This window comes from Telopea speciosissima, chromosome 8 (assembly GCF_018873765.1).
Source record: "Telopea speciosissima isolate NSW1024214 ecotype Mountain lineage chromosome 8, Tspe_v1, whole genome shotgun sequence".
In the NCBI taxonomy this organism is placed as follows: Eukaryota; Viridiplantae; Streptophyta; class Magnoliopsida; order Proteales; family Proteaceae; genus Telopea; species Telopea speciosissima.
Genome location: NC_057923.1, coordinates 2,862,594 through 2,876,544, shown reverse-complemented (window position 1 = coordinate 2,876,544; position 13,951 = coordinate 2,862,594). Strand labels below are relative to the sequence as shown.

The following is a 13,951-nucleotide window of genomic DNA, read 5'->3' as shown; positions in this document are numbered from 1 at the left end:
AATTTCTCATGACATTCTTCATCAAAGTTCAGTTGATGAAAAATAACTAAAAATTGTCGATTTATGGATAAAACTCCCTTCTAGTATGGATGTGAGTTGCCATATCTCATTACATCTTCTGATTCTCCTTTCTCACCCCCCCCCCTCCACCTTATCGTGGCTATAATATTTTGTGTGCTTTGAATCAACGAACTCAGAAGAGGTCTACATGGTTAAATTGCCGAGAAGGGGAAAAAAAAGGAGGAAATATGCAGCTACATACTTCAACTCTGTACTGAGACTCCTTTACTTTCAATGTTGTTTCAGGCTTGTGCTTTGGTTTATTGAGCAACCATGGAGCAACAGTGTCTCTTGCATGCTGGTATGGGGGGCAGAGGCTGTGGTCTTCCCAGGCTGTTTGAATTACTACCGTGTCTTTGGGCTTCCCTGGTCGATAGTATAAGAAAATGATAATTGAGATCATGATGGTTTTGATAGATAGATAGTAGAAACTATTTGAAGTAGATTTGGGATTTTGTAGGAATTGATTTTGGTGAAAGTTTTCCTTAAAGCCATGGTGAACACTAGGGAGTAGGGAAGGATTGACTTTCTATTAATTTGCAAATACAATCGTTAAGGACTTGAGAGCAGATTCCCATTTTTTTTTGTTGAAATGCAACGGGAGAACGGAGGCTATATACGACAGTAGGGAAGTTGAATTGAGGAAAGAATTCACTTGGATTTGGAGGACAAAGTATTGTGGTTTATTGCAAAATACTATTCATGGGTTTGCCTCAAGTACCCTCTACCAAAATTGCTGAGGAAGTTGCAGCGTCACTGACCTCATTTGTGCATAGTCCTCCTCGGTTCAGCAGTTTGAGCAGTTGTGATCTGGATGGGGTTAACGGAGGAACAGCAGTTAATCAAATCTCAGGGGAGTTTCCATGCTCTTCTCTTGGGGATTTCCAGAGAAAAACAACATTGGACCTTGTGAAAAGCAAAAGCCCAGATGTTCTCTCTAAATGTAAGAGTCCCATTAATGGTGCATCAAGTGCTCATGGCTGGAAGATCGGCCCCATGGAGAAAAATGGTTTGTTTAGTAGTAAAATTGGACGCAATATTCAAATCCCTGTTTCACGGATTGTGGGTTTTGACTCTGGTGGGTCTGATTCCTCTGTTAGTGGGTTTGATGGAGTTTCACCTGATCATTTTCCTTTACCTGCTGTGGTTAGTATCACAACTTGTAATGAAACTGAGCCACAAGGGTCAGTAGTCAGGAAGAGGTTGTTGTCCCCCTTGAATGGCATGCTTTGCCCAGATCAATTCAATGGTGATCAGCTAGACATTGGTGGAAGTGATGGTGAGATTGATCTCCCTATCCCTGGATATGCCTTCAACGTCTTTCTGGCACATGACCATAAGAAAGCTAATGTTGGGCACACGGACTGTCCAAGCACCCCAGCTTGGTCTGTATCTAGTTGCCAAAATTGGAATAAGATGCTACATAATACCATTAGAACTGACTCTGTTTTATTCACTGATGGCCCTTTGCTTGAGAACAATGAGCCCCTACATCACAATAGCTGCTTATCTTCAATGGGGTTTGATCCCTTTGGAGAACCAAGCAAGATAAGAACCCGAACTGGGGCAATAGCCATATCTTCAAAAAAGTTTATCTCACCTTCTCTCTCTTTGTCCCCTCTTGGTCCAAAATTCTCTAGAGGAATGAAATCTGCAGGAGAATGCAGGCATATCAGGAAAGATATCACAGGTGACTATCTAACCTCAATGAACATTGAGAAGTCACTTGATGGAACTGTCTCAGGGTTTTCATTTTTTCCTGAGGAAGAGGTGTTTAGTATGACGAGCAAATCATTTCAGGGTCTTGATATTCTACGGAGTGACATTGATGTATTTCCCCTGGGAAGTACCAGAGGCATATCCCGGCATTCAGGTCCTGAATCAGCCCCTACACCCCACTGCATCAAGTTCGTTAGAAGTTTGAGTGGACTTTCTGTGAGGAGGTCTTTGGTTGGTTCTTTTGAAGAGTCCCTGTTGTCTGGTCGGTTTTCATCAGGCAAAGTCAGTCAGGTTTGCGTCCTTACTGAGAAATTTGTGTTATCCCTTGTTTTACTAAAGGTCATTTTGACTTTCTATTTCCATTATGCATTGTATACTCATTAAAGATGGTTTATTCTCCTGCAGAGAATTGATGGTTTTCTAGCTGTCCTGAATGTTACCGGGGGGAGCTTCTCACCATCCTCACAGAAACTTCCATTTGCAGTAACTAGTGTGGATGGAGATAATTATCTACTATACTATGCATCAATAGACCTTGCAGGAAATTTGCCAACAAACAAGTGTAGAGGCCCCAAATTGAAGAGAAGCTTTAGCAATGATGAATCTCGAGCTGCCAAGAGCCGCCTGCGTATCCCTATGAAAGGGCGCATACAACTGGTACTAGGTTTCTTAGCCCTCAAAAAATTGTTTGATAATCAAGTTAGTTAGGCTATCTTCAATGCATATGGCATAATATACTGATCATGGTTTTATTTGCACTGCCTCGTTGTAACACCTTTACACATCTAACAGGGTTTTTTTTTTTTTTTTGGTGAAATGCTATTTCTTGCAGTTGATTGTAGTTACCCATAAAGAATTTCTATTGCATGTTTATAGAACCTTGTTCTTAGTTGTATTGTGACTTTAGTGTCATATCCCCAAATATGCTTCCGAAAGTTGATGGCCTTTGATTCCTCATCAATGTGGAGTTCTTTTTGGCAACCGGAGGGGATTGAGGTCTGTAGATAACCACTAAAGTTGGAATGCATTGATGATCCTATGCCAAGCTTTAAGATACAGTCTTTAAGAATGTGGTTGACAGATTGTGCTTAGCTCTGTGAGGCTCCTGGTGCCAGGGATTGGATTGGCTTCAAATTTACAAAATGAAACTCGTATTTTTTTTTTTGGTGGGGGGGCGCTTCTTCTAGTTGGATCTGTTAAGTTGAGAAAGTAAAATCATTAAGTTATGCAGGGCATACTTTGGGCTTGCAGGTGTGAATTCTGGAAGCCAGGATGCTTTTATATTATTTTTACTCATTACCTCACCATAGTTTTCATTGCTTGCATGACATAACGTAGGTTTTGCTCTAGATCATTAGTTACTCCTTTCCCAACATGAAACTTTTTTGTAGTGAATATAACGGTGCCTTCGTGTATGCTTTCCTACCAATACATCATGCAACTTCTGGTGTATGAAATTTCCATTACGTAATCCTTCAAAATCTTATTGTCTTCTATGATGGTTTAAATTTAGAGCATCCCAGTGCATGAGGCTCCCGCTACTGCAGGGTCTGGGAGGGGCAAATGTACGCAACCTTTACCCCCTTTCTTCCATGATGGTTTAAAATTTAAAATTATTTATTGCTTTCTTGAAATTCTCCAGAATATGGCGTGGTTCTGAATACCAATTTCATGTTAGAGAGGGTTCTGTGAAATGTAATTTATGTTTTTGGGTGGAAACTTATTGGTATCTTAAATTAGTGGAAACACAATGGTATCTTCAAGTTGGATGGTTGTTTTTTGGAAACTCAAGTGGTATCTTTAAGTTGAACTCAAAGAAGACCAATCAAATCATATATTCTCATTTTCAGTATATTTAGCATTAAGCATCTGAAATTTATTGAAACTATGCTTATAAATGGGCAACGGAAAATGAACAAACAAAAACTGTAGGAGGAGAAGATAGTCTAGTCTATGGGTGGGTAAGACAGCAAGGCTATTGTCCTTTATTTTCAGTTGAAGGTGCTTGAACATAGTTGTTAGGAATAGCAAGGGTTAGTATTCTAAGTATGTCAGCTTTTAGTCACACCAAAATGGGTACTAGTACTTCTACAACATTATTACTTCAAAAATCTTTTTGTCTGGAAACTTTTGTTGCTTTGAAGTCATTATGAAATTTGGCAGCTTAGATGGCAGCCTAAAAGATTTCTATAGGATCCTCATGTGGTCCTCTCCATATGCCAAAAGTTTCATTTTTAACTCTTATGAGTTAGCTACTTGACAAAAAGAGCCTCTTCTTAAAGTTATAAATTTAGGGAAAAGCAATTATTTTTTGTTTTTGAGGGAGTGTGTGTTAACAAGGATTGCCCTTGTGGTTTATCCTGAGGGTTCTTGTAAGTTGAATTCTCTGGATATGTCCTGTTAACATGCAGCAGAAAACTCCATCTACTACTAGCTTCAAAGCCTAGAGTGTCATAAAAGGAAAACCTTGGCATTGATTTGCTAGCAAATCTTTCTGTCCTTTTAGCTTGTATGCAATAAAATGATTATGCTTATTCAGTTATTCTGCTTGCCTTTTGAGGAATTGTACAGTATTTGGTTAATTGCCTCTTAGGATAAGTATGTAATTGAGATTATGCTTGCACCAAGAAATTTACACTACCTTTGCTTATGGCCCCTGAAATGGCTTTTTTTTGCTGATTATCTGAATTCTTTTGGCAGGTTCTCAGCAACCCAGAGAAGACACCTCTTCACACTTTCTTTTGCAATTATGATTTGAGTGACATGCCAGCTGGGACCAAGGTGTGCTAGAATCTTCATCTTAAAATTTTTTTTATGGAGGAAATTCGATCTGAACCTTTCCCAGGAATTTGGAAATTTTCAAAATTAGCATCATAAGAAGATTACTTGTAATAGACACATTGATTAATTGTTCGGACACAACTTAACATATAATACTTCTATGAAATTTTTTCTTATTTATTTTTCTTTGATTTTTAATTTACTTGTCTTTGAAATGTTTGGAAGTAATTTTGTATGAATATCCATAATCTATATGTTAACTAACTAATAAATCTTGTATTCCTTCCTCCTACCCATGTTTTAGGCCCATTTAAGTGGCCAAATGCAATTAAACCCATTGGATAAAGGGCCTAACACATTCATAACCCAACCTAAGGCTTATTTCCATTAAAATAAGTCCACTTTTCTGATTTAGCTGCTTCAGAACATGGCTATGTTGTCTCAACATCATTATTATGGATAAGGTCCATTAGGTTTCCTAGCCTTTTAAGTGCCTCTATCTTGTTCAACATCAACCGTAGGGAAGAACAAACTACCCCATATTGACACACAGAGAGTCTGCCTTTAGTTGTCTCTTTGTCCCAAAAACCTCCAGGTTCTTAAGAGATCAAAAACCGACTACAATGATTCCAATTTTTTATGCATGTGGGATGTTTTGCTTTTCATTTCCTTAGGGAAAATATCTTAGTATTGTCATTTCTCAGGGTGCTCCATCTTGCATACCACAACCATACCTATGAAGAAACACACCCATATGCTCTGAAACATTCTTTTAGCAAAAGGTTTTATGGGTGGGTACACCTGTACTTTTCATGGAATACCTAGTTGTGCCATGAGGAAGGATGATGTGACAATTCCAACTGTTGCTAGGGAATGATGTGGATTCGGCTAATTGGCCACGTGTCAAATTTCAACCTCAAATTCAACGATTAAAAACTCCAATGTAATGGCATACCATCACATTTATGTCTATTTACCCCCTCCCTAGTCCGATGCACCCTCATCATATTTTTAATGATTTTCCATGCTTCTTGGCCAATGTCATTTAGGCTGAAACTTGACAGGTAAGAAGGGGACCCATAGATCTTCCACGTGGTAGTTGATTCTAAGAGTAGCTTGGTTCTAGTTCTATCTGGTTTTGACCAATCAACCTGCAGTTGTCAAACAGAGTTAAAAAATATTAAAAACTGGGAAATTTTAAAATAAAAATAGGAAAAATAAAGATATCCATCGAACTGAAGCGGTTATAAACTGGATGGGTTGATTTCGGTTTTAGTATGAGACAAGCAGGCAGCTCTTTGTCGAAACTGAACAAAAAGAGGCACTTCCAGTCCTTGATGATGTTGTATTTTACTGGATGTATGATGTTCAGTGCCCATAGCTTGGCCTTGATGTTGCTGTATTATCAGGTTGTATGATTTTCTTGTACCTCTTTTTTGGTCTGATAAAACTTTCGTTATCTATATAAAACAAAAGATGGCAGTTCCAGTCTACCCGGTTCAGTCATCTGGTACGGTTTCTAACTATGCTTCAAGTATGGACAAAAGGAACTGAGAAATTAAGATGGAACTATCAGATCTATAATGTGTGGTTGTCACATATACGATGATGAAAGCATGCTCTTGCAGTTGTAGTTGTTATCTTTGACATACCCTATTCTTTTACCTTCTTCCAGTGATTGCTATTTATATCCTATTGGTGACGGGTTTGTGATCTCATTGTGTACTTGGATCAGACATTCTTGCGTCAAAAGGTCACACTAGCCTCTTCGGGAGCAACTTCTATCCCTGTTAAAGGTGGGAACAGAGATTTTGACATGAAACATTTACCCGAGGAAACTGCGTCCGTGAAGGAAGGTCATCCTGTACACCGTAGAGGGGAAGCTGCCAAGCTGGATGGAGTTATTGATGTACATAGAATGAGATCTCAAGATCAACATGCTAAAATTATAGAAAATGTAGGTACCAAAGCTAAAGGTTGTGTATATAGTGGTGATATTCAGCAACATGACCTGCGCAATATATCCCAGAATAAGGGAGGGATAGGTCCCTTGTTATTTCCACCTACGGAGTGTCTGGGGCAGCCGAATAGCATTGGGCTTGCTATAAGCACCGAGAATGCAAATGGGTTCAACTGCAGTGATTGCGAGAACATTGATGGGGAGGACGATATCATGATGGATGACTGCCATGAAACTGACAGGAAATCTGTAAATAGTTCTTCAAAGGTCAATGAGAACAGTTCTGGTGGTGGTGTTCTGCGTTATGCTCTTCATCTCCGTTTCCTCTGCCCTTTTCCTAGAAAGGGTTCAAGGATCCGGAAATGCAAATCTGATCCTTTATCTGCTCCGGAAACAAATCATTTGGATGTTGAAGGGGAGCGGCGCTTCTACTTATACAATGATTTGAGGGTTGTGTTCCCTCAGCGCCATTCAGATGCTGATGAGGGCAAGGTAAATTTGGTAACAGATTATTAGTATACAGTATGAACATGCATTTTTCTGGAGTGAGTGTGTGTGCATGCTGGGAATCTAAGCCAATGGAATTTAGCATTTTTCTGAAATTGGTTATAGTTGTTTATGTGATTTGCATGTGCGAAAAGTGGTTCTAAATGTTTATTATATGAAGATGACAGCATAAAAGTTGGGTGTTGATAAGGACCCCAACTTGGGATTTGAATCCTGCGATTTGGCAAGGGGAAAAAAAGTAAGAACAAAAATGAACTACACCAAAAAACTTGGTTCTAATGTGTGAATGGCTGCCAAAATTTGCTTTTGAGAATCTTTTGTTTCTATAAATTTGGTTTATGGTTTGGATCCATAGAGTTTGGGCTATAAATTTAACTGTATGACCGACACTTATAAGTTTCTTGGAGGGTCAGGTGAGCTTCCCCCTGTCCCTCTTGGGAGAAATGAACTACACGGGTTTGATGTGGTCGACCCTTGCTTCCTGTGCCCTCCCCAACGTCCCTAAGAAAAAAAAGGAAACCAATGCTTATCTAGCATGATGGATTGAACTGGTGTGGAAAGATGAGTGCTTGTGAGGTTATGGCTGATGTAGCTTTACATACATGCAGTCAATGTCAAATAATTGGAGCAAGGTTTAATGAGTTGAATGGAATCTGACTCTACTGGGCTTTGAATTTAGGCAGATAATCTTAACAGTGAAAAAAGAGCTACCCAGTGCACAAGGCTCCCGTTACTGCAGGGTCAAATCTAATCACCTGATGTACTTGATAGTGCAAGTCATTTTTGAATGGGACACTGATTTTGTTGTTGCTTCGTAAACTTGTCTGTGAATGCATCTGACTTTTTCTGTTGGAGAGCTAAAATTTTACTGTTCAATGACGTGTGGGTCTCATCTTTGTATTAGTCATTCTTGTATGTTGATGGTAGACGTGTTCTCTCCATGCAATGAGACAGTGGAGGACTTTTAGGCAAGTTGTTGACTTGGCTAGCCTCTGCTTATTTCCTAACATAGTTTTACTGGTGTTGAATAGTTTTTTCTTTCCCCTCCTTTCCTGGTAGTTCTTTGGCTTCTCTTTGATAATTTTTTCACATATTATTTACTCTGGAACTTAGAGATGCACTATCACGATCTATGGTTGCTCTCCTTGATTGTTGAAACTGACCCCTTGAGTCTTTCTGTTTCGTTGCTACTAATTGTTCAAAAAGGCTTGTTTCTTGAACTCACTTTTTGGTTAGTCTGATTGGTTCTAGGGGTGACTAAACAGTAAAGTGACAATTGGAAGTACAATTGCAACTAACAATGTTTGTGTCATTCATATGTTACTAGTAAGGTACAACTTTAAAGAAGCTAGGTCTTGAGCTTGTTGGGTGTGAATGGACTTCAACTGGAGAGTCTATTTGGGTGCTAAGTTCATGCCTCATGTTGGTTTACTTCTTAGTAGCTTGAATATCCAGTGATAGTTACCCATATATCTGCAGTAAACATTCATTTAGTGAATTAGTAAATGCTAGGTGAGGGATGAACAAATAAAAATAAGTAGAAATGAAAAATAAGGAAAATAGAAGAGGCTTGATGATACGTTGGTTCTGTTGCTAGCTGATGATATTAGCACTTGTAAAAGATCCAGAGGTACGACTAGCTGTTTGTGACTTTTGCCTTTGTTCTTTGTTCTTTGCACTTTGCTATTTACCTTTTTCATGCAGAGAAACTTTTTCTTCACCGTGGGTGAAAAGAATTCCACCATTGTGATCTTATAATTACTCCTCCCTCTATTGTACCCTTGGGATTGTTCCAGGAGTCCTATCCAACCACCATAAGTGGTGGATGAAGATATTCTCTCTTCACGATGTGTGGAAGAAAACTCGGTCCTTTACATGTTGCAGGCCCCATTGTAACTCCCCTTCTACGGGTGGTAAACTTTTACCATACTATGTCTTATACAATGAGCTGTTATTCTTCTTCCCGGCGTGGTGCTGGGTTCTGCTTCCCTTATTTTATTAAATTTTTTTTTTCCTGTTTTGGTTTCTCTAATGAAGCTTTTTGCTGTGTGATGGCAGTTGAACGTGGAGTACCATTTTCCAGCAGATCCAAAATACTTCGACATCAGTAACTGACTTCTTCGAGTCCAGTCATCTCCATGTTGTCTGGTTCGTTGCCATGTATATATTGTCTTCTTAGTCCTCATTAAAGTGATGTGGGGCAGCAGGTTAGCTACCCCTTATTTTACTGTAAAGGATTCAATTTTCAATTAAATTATTTTAGATTTATTTTCTTATTTAGTCCTGATTATAGTGATGAGGCATAAGCCTTCTAAAACGATGGACTAATGGAACCTATGCACCGCTGCCTTTGAGGTCCTAACAAACACCCCCTCACCTCCCTCTCCCCCCCACCCCACCCACAAAAAAAAAAAAAAAAAAAAAAAAAAGGAAAAAAGAGAAGACGATGAAAGGAGAAGAGAAGGTTGTACAATTCACAATTGTAGGTACTTTTACGGTCTCCCCCAGTCCCCAACAATGTTTGTTAGGTTTAAATTGGTTGGTCTTGTGGACTCCGGTCTGCGCTTGGTTGGGTCCAGAATGGCATGCCAAACCCACATGGTTCATTGAAGCAATGGCGAATGGTCGATTGTGCTGAGAATGGTTTCAGATGCTATTGGTCCATTCGAGCTCTTAGTGGTAGGGTTTTACATTGGATGATACCAGAAATAGGAAAAACATAGCAATAGTGAATAATTAAGTGTCATGGTGAGACCTCACTTATTCCCCTTCCTACATGCAAACCCACCCATCCAACCCTCCCCCTCCCCCTCCCCCTCCCCCTCTCCCATCCCCCACCCAAAAAAAAGAAAAAGAAAAAAAAGAAGAGTGTTGGGGGGGGGGGGGGGGTTGAAGTTGTAGGTCTATGATCCTCTCTCCTTTGGCTGTTTGGTGTCAAGAGGAGAATTGATTAGACTAGTTCGTTGTTTGCCTAATTTGGCATTTTTAAAAAATTTAATATAGGAATAAATGAGGATATCGGTGACTAATGGCTCCTTGGACCCCTGCGTATTCAAAAAAGAAGCAGGGGGCCTTGGTAGTCATTACTAGCCGATGTCCCCAGAGAAAGGAACCCGAGAAATCGTTTCTTCCATGCAGCCCTGGGACGTAAAACCGAGTTTGGTCCAGGGTTTTAAAAATCAGATCAGAATCGGTGGAATTGGCCAATTTAGTAGGAATCAATGTCACTCCGATTCTTAACTTACTGAGCCTGACTGAGTTAGGCTGATTCCGATCAATTATTGGTCAATTTTGGGACGATGGGAGACCAATCCAGTAGAGTTGCTAAACCTTGGTTTGTTTTATGGTGCTGCAGCCTTGATCACTGCATGTACCACCCAACAGTGAGCGTCTGTAGATCTTTCCAATGTATTCTCCTTTTCTTTTGAACTCCGACGGCCTTGTACCCATAAAATTGTGTCAAATTTTGGATATCCAATGAAATCGAGTCTATTTGGATCCATTTCAGAAATATGATGCTGCTATGCAATCTCAGCAGTCAGATTTCTGCCTGAGTTTCCCTAGTCAGCTATGTCGGAGTATCGTTGGTGAAATAATCTGCAAATCGTGTGTAATGCTCCCAGATACATGAGTTGGAATTGCAGAATTCAAGCTGCAAATTGAACTACCCCCTCCATTCCCTAAAGACTCTTTATTTTGGACTTCTTAGCTGCTCAGTATGCTAGTGCATTTCAAGAATTTGATGCTTGTAGCACCCAAGAAAAAGAGAAAGAATAAGTGGGAATTAGAATGTCTGCTTTATCAAAATGTTATGACTTTTGCGGAACAAAAGGAGTACAGGATTGGGCAGCCAACTCACGAATCCCTTGATCTCACTTCCCAGAAGATAGCTGATGGAAAGCTCTTGTGAACCGAAGAACAAAAGAGGAGGTTTTGGGGAAGCTCGATAAATCAGAAGAACATGTTCTCCTTATGACTGGTACGTATCTATTTACTTAGAATTTAGCTCGTTTCCAGGGAGCCCAGCATGCCCAGGGTGCTGCCAGCCATAGGGCTGTGCCACACACATTCCTAAATGTGCATCGAGATGTGTGCGGCACAGCTCAACCGCTGGATGCCCCCTGGCAGCACCTTGGGCGTTGAGCTCCCTGGAGATTTACTCATCTATTTGACTGACTCTGAGGCGAAGCCTAGAAAAATGGCTATTTAAGGATAGACTATGAGATACCATACTTTCATAGTATTATTACAGGTCACTAGTGTAATTGGGATGGTTCTTGGTCTCAATCTGTTAAAAACAGCCTGTGTTTTTTCGGAATAGGTTTTGGGCGTAGAACGCATTCTGAAGCATAGAGAAGGAATTGAGTTTTAGAATGTATTCAAGACCTGGTATCTATTTCCAGAATGCATACCCAAACACAGAAAGTCAAGCTTCATGGAGGGTGGTGGTGGGACTATTAATTAATGCTGCATAGTGTTTTGAACTGTATGTTCTGTTATTCTTTATCTGGGTCCATAGTCTAGTATCCATTCCAGTTTCTGTCCTGTCATTTCCTGCATATTCTTGTTCTGCCCAGTTGCCTGAGGTATTGATATGATCTGTTGAAAAGATTAAACTTTGGCTGTGCAATGCATTGAAACCATACGTGTGGGCTCCTCTGGAGGAATTGGAACTGGGATTTGGTGAGAGGTGAGTACTGTATGGACCTACTCAGCTGCTTATAGTTATAGATGAGATAAAAGATTTGGCATACATGGTTTGTGGTGGGTAGCCAAGGCTTCCCCAATTCTAAGTATTGAACTGAACCCAGGATCTCCCGAATACATTTAGTCACTCGCACAAGATCAAAAAGCAATTACAGATATTCTTCTGTGTGCTTTTGAGACTTTTGCCGTTTTATCCTTAGTCGCAGCCTAGCTCGTAACTCACGGATCCCATCAGTTCTGGCCCTTTCAGTCTTGGATTGTTCTCAAAACTGCACCAGTCAATCACAAACAAAAGACCCATTAAGCTGAGTTGGTTTCAGGCACACAATGACCTCTACACACGATTACAAAGAGAGTGGGAGAGTTACCTCTTCTCTGAGAACTTGTAGAAGGAGCCAGAAGTTGGTATTGTACCGCAAAGATCGTTGTTTGAGACATCACTGCAGACATTTCCATGTTCATGTGAAGGGGATTTCTTTCATTCTTCTGGGTTTACTTCTTTCTCAATATTTTTAATAAGTTACATCTTCATTTGTAGTGTAAGGTTTAAAGTAACTTACATGATCTTGAGGTTTCGTAGCCTGGTAAGTTGTCTTGGTATTCTTCCGGTCAGCCTGTTCCTGTTCAGACGCCTGCATGCATATCCATAAATATAGAAAGTGTTACAAAGGAAGTGAGCAGATAGACGATACAATTAATTAATGGCAGATGCTTACAGGAATCTGAGATTAGAGAGGGAGAAGAGGGAGGAAGGTATGGAGCCGGTGAGGTTATTGTGGTGGAAGTCCAAACTCACTAGGCTCTTCAGTCCTTCCAGCTCCTTTGGTATGGAACCCACCAAGTTGTTCCTGTACAGCTCCCTACACAGTAATGGAGGAACTTTACTGCTTCTAGGCTCTAGAGTAGTAGTAATGGGAAGGACGAAGAAGAACCGAAGAAGAAGAGACTTACAGGTATTGAAGTCGCTCAAGTCTCCCCAGCTCAGGGACAAGTTTACCAGACAACTTAGCGTTTCCCAAGTCTCTGTTCATAACAAGTGAATGATAATAAATAAATAATTAACTACGAGAATGGCAAAGCCAATAGGGAAGGAAGGAACATCGATCGAACACCTACAGTCGGGTAACTCTGTTTTGAGAATCGCAAGTAACGTGAAACCAGGTGCAGGGATTCACTAACGTAGGATCCCAGCTCTGTAGCACATTCCCTGGGTCCTTCAATGCTCTCCTCAGTGCATATAAGGCATCACCTGCTCCATCCACATTCCCACATAACAAAACCCACTCTCTGTTAGCTTCCTTAAACAAAGTAAGAAAAAACAGAAGACTCAGAAAGAAACTTAAGACTTGAAAGAGAGAGAGAGAGAGAGAGAGATCGAACATCACCTTCGACGTTGGCATTCGTGAGCGTCAAGGTAAAGGACGTTGATGTCAGAAACATAAGAAGCAGAAGAGTCCTAATTTGCACGGCTAGACCTGCCATGAAACCTTCTGCTAACTGGTTCCTCCAGAACCAGAGGTCTGAGGAAGATGGTGAGATGGGATGATTTATTTATCTTTTGAAGAAGGTTGAGGTTGGAAGGATTAGAAGAAGAAGATGGTGAGGTGATTCTTTGGAACACTCTTTACCTCTCTTTCACTAAGCAATGCTGTAAATAATATAGCAACAAGCGAGGAATCGCCATTAAATCAGAACCATGTTAGGGAATTTATAGACAAACGACACTAGTGCTCTGCTCTTCTGTAATCCCTACTATAATGCTATATATAAACTATGGGAAAAAAGAACCTTTTTCCAAAAGGGCAGAGTGGGTGAAGAGGGAATTTCTTAATCCATTAAGTTTTAGGTTTTAAGATTAAATAAGACAAAAGGTATTGGTTGTGAAACTTTTTAAATACAAGACACAAGAAAAAGATTACCCTTACTGTGCAAAAAATAGGGCATTTCTAGTATGGTCAGAGTCTCTCAATATTGTATGGCTTTTCTGTATTTGATTATTCTATTTGTCATGTGTGTGTCATAACCATTGCATGGATGTGTCTCATTCTAAAGACTATATGGGCATCTTAAATTAACAAAAAAGTTTTGACTAAATGGAGGGGGAGGAGATGATTAACAAAGACATGCTTGACAGTTCAAATTCGTTTATACTGTAGGGTTCACCAATTTGATTCACAGGTGCTGTAAGCCTGTAAGCACTAAGGACAACCCTATTGC

General features: G+C 40.0%; 2 protein-coding genes across 2 annotated transcripts; one reads left to right on the top strand and one right to left on the bottom strand.

Moving 5' to 3' along the window:
* The first annotated feature begins 602 nt into the window (after positions 1-602).
* On the top strand, positions 603-9,302 carry LOC122672649. Its single transcript, XM_043870110.1, has 5 exons — positions 603-2,070; positions 2,185-2,436; positions 4,480-4,560; positions 6,296-7,012; positions 9,086-9,302. The coding sequence occupies exons 1-5, from the start codon at positions 763-765 to the stop codon at positions 9,140-9,142; spliced, it is 2,415 nt and encodes an 804-aa protein (XP_043726045.1). The 5' UTR covers positions 603-762; the 3' UTR covers positions 9,143-9,302.
* Positions 9,303-11,817: 2,515 nt separating this feature from the next.
* Positions 11,818-13,291, bottom strand: LOC122672651 (leucine-rich repeat protein 1-like). Its single transcript, XM_043870116.1, has 7 exons — positions 13,120-13,291; positions 12,851-12,983; positions 12,686-12,757; positions 12,451-12,594; positions 12,295-12,366; positions 12,103-12,174; positions 11,818-12,003 (listed from the first exon to the last, which is right to left on the bottom strand). The coding sequence occupies exons 1-7, from the start codon at positions 13,214-13,216 to the stop codon at positions 11,931-11,933; spliced, it is 663 nt and encodes a 220-aa protein (XP_043726051.1). The 5' UTR covers positions 13,217-13,291; the 3' UTR covers positions 11,818-11,930.
* Positions 13,292-13,951: the final 660 nt, after the last annotated feature.

Coding starts and splice junctions, on each gene's coding strand:
- LOC122672651 (XM_043870116.1), bottom strand. CDS start 13,216: ATGGCAGGTCTAGCCGTGCAAATTAGGACTCTTCTGCTTCTTATGTTT. Junction 12,984..13,119: donor CACGAATGCCAACGTCGAAG/GTGATGTTCGAT, acceptor TGGATGGAGCAG/GTGATGCCTTATATGCACTG. Junction 12,758..12,850: donor CAAAACAGAGTTACCCGACT/GTAGGTGTTCGA, acceptor TGTTATGAACAG/AGACTTGGGAAACGCTAAGT.
- LOC122672649 (XM_043870110.1), top strand. CDS start 763: ATGGGTTTGCCTCAAGTACCCTCTACCAAAATTGCTGAGGAAGTTGCA. Junction 2,071..2,184: donor CATCAGGCAAAGTCAGTCAG/GTTTGCGTCCTT, acceptor ATTCTCCTGCAG/AGAATTGATGGTTTTCTAGC. Junction 4,561..6,295: donor ACATGCCAGCTGGGACCAAG/GTGTGCTAGAAT, acceptor TACTTGGATCAG/ACATTCTTGCGTCAAAAGGT.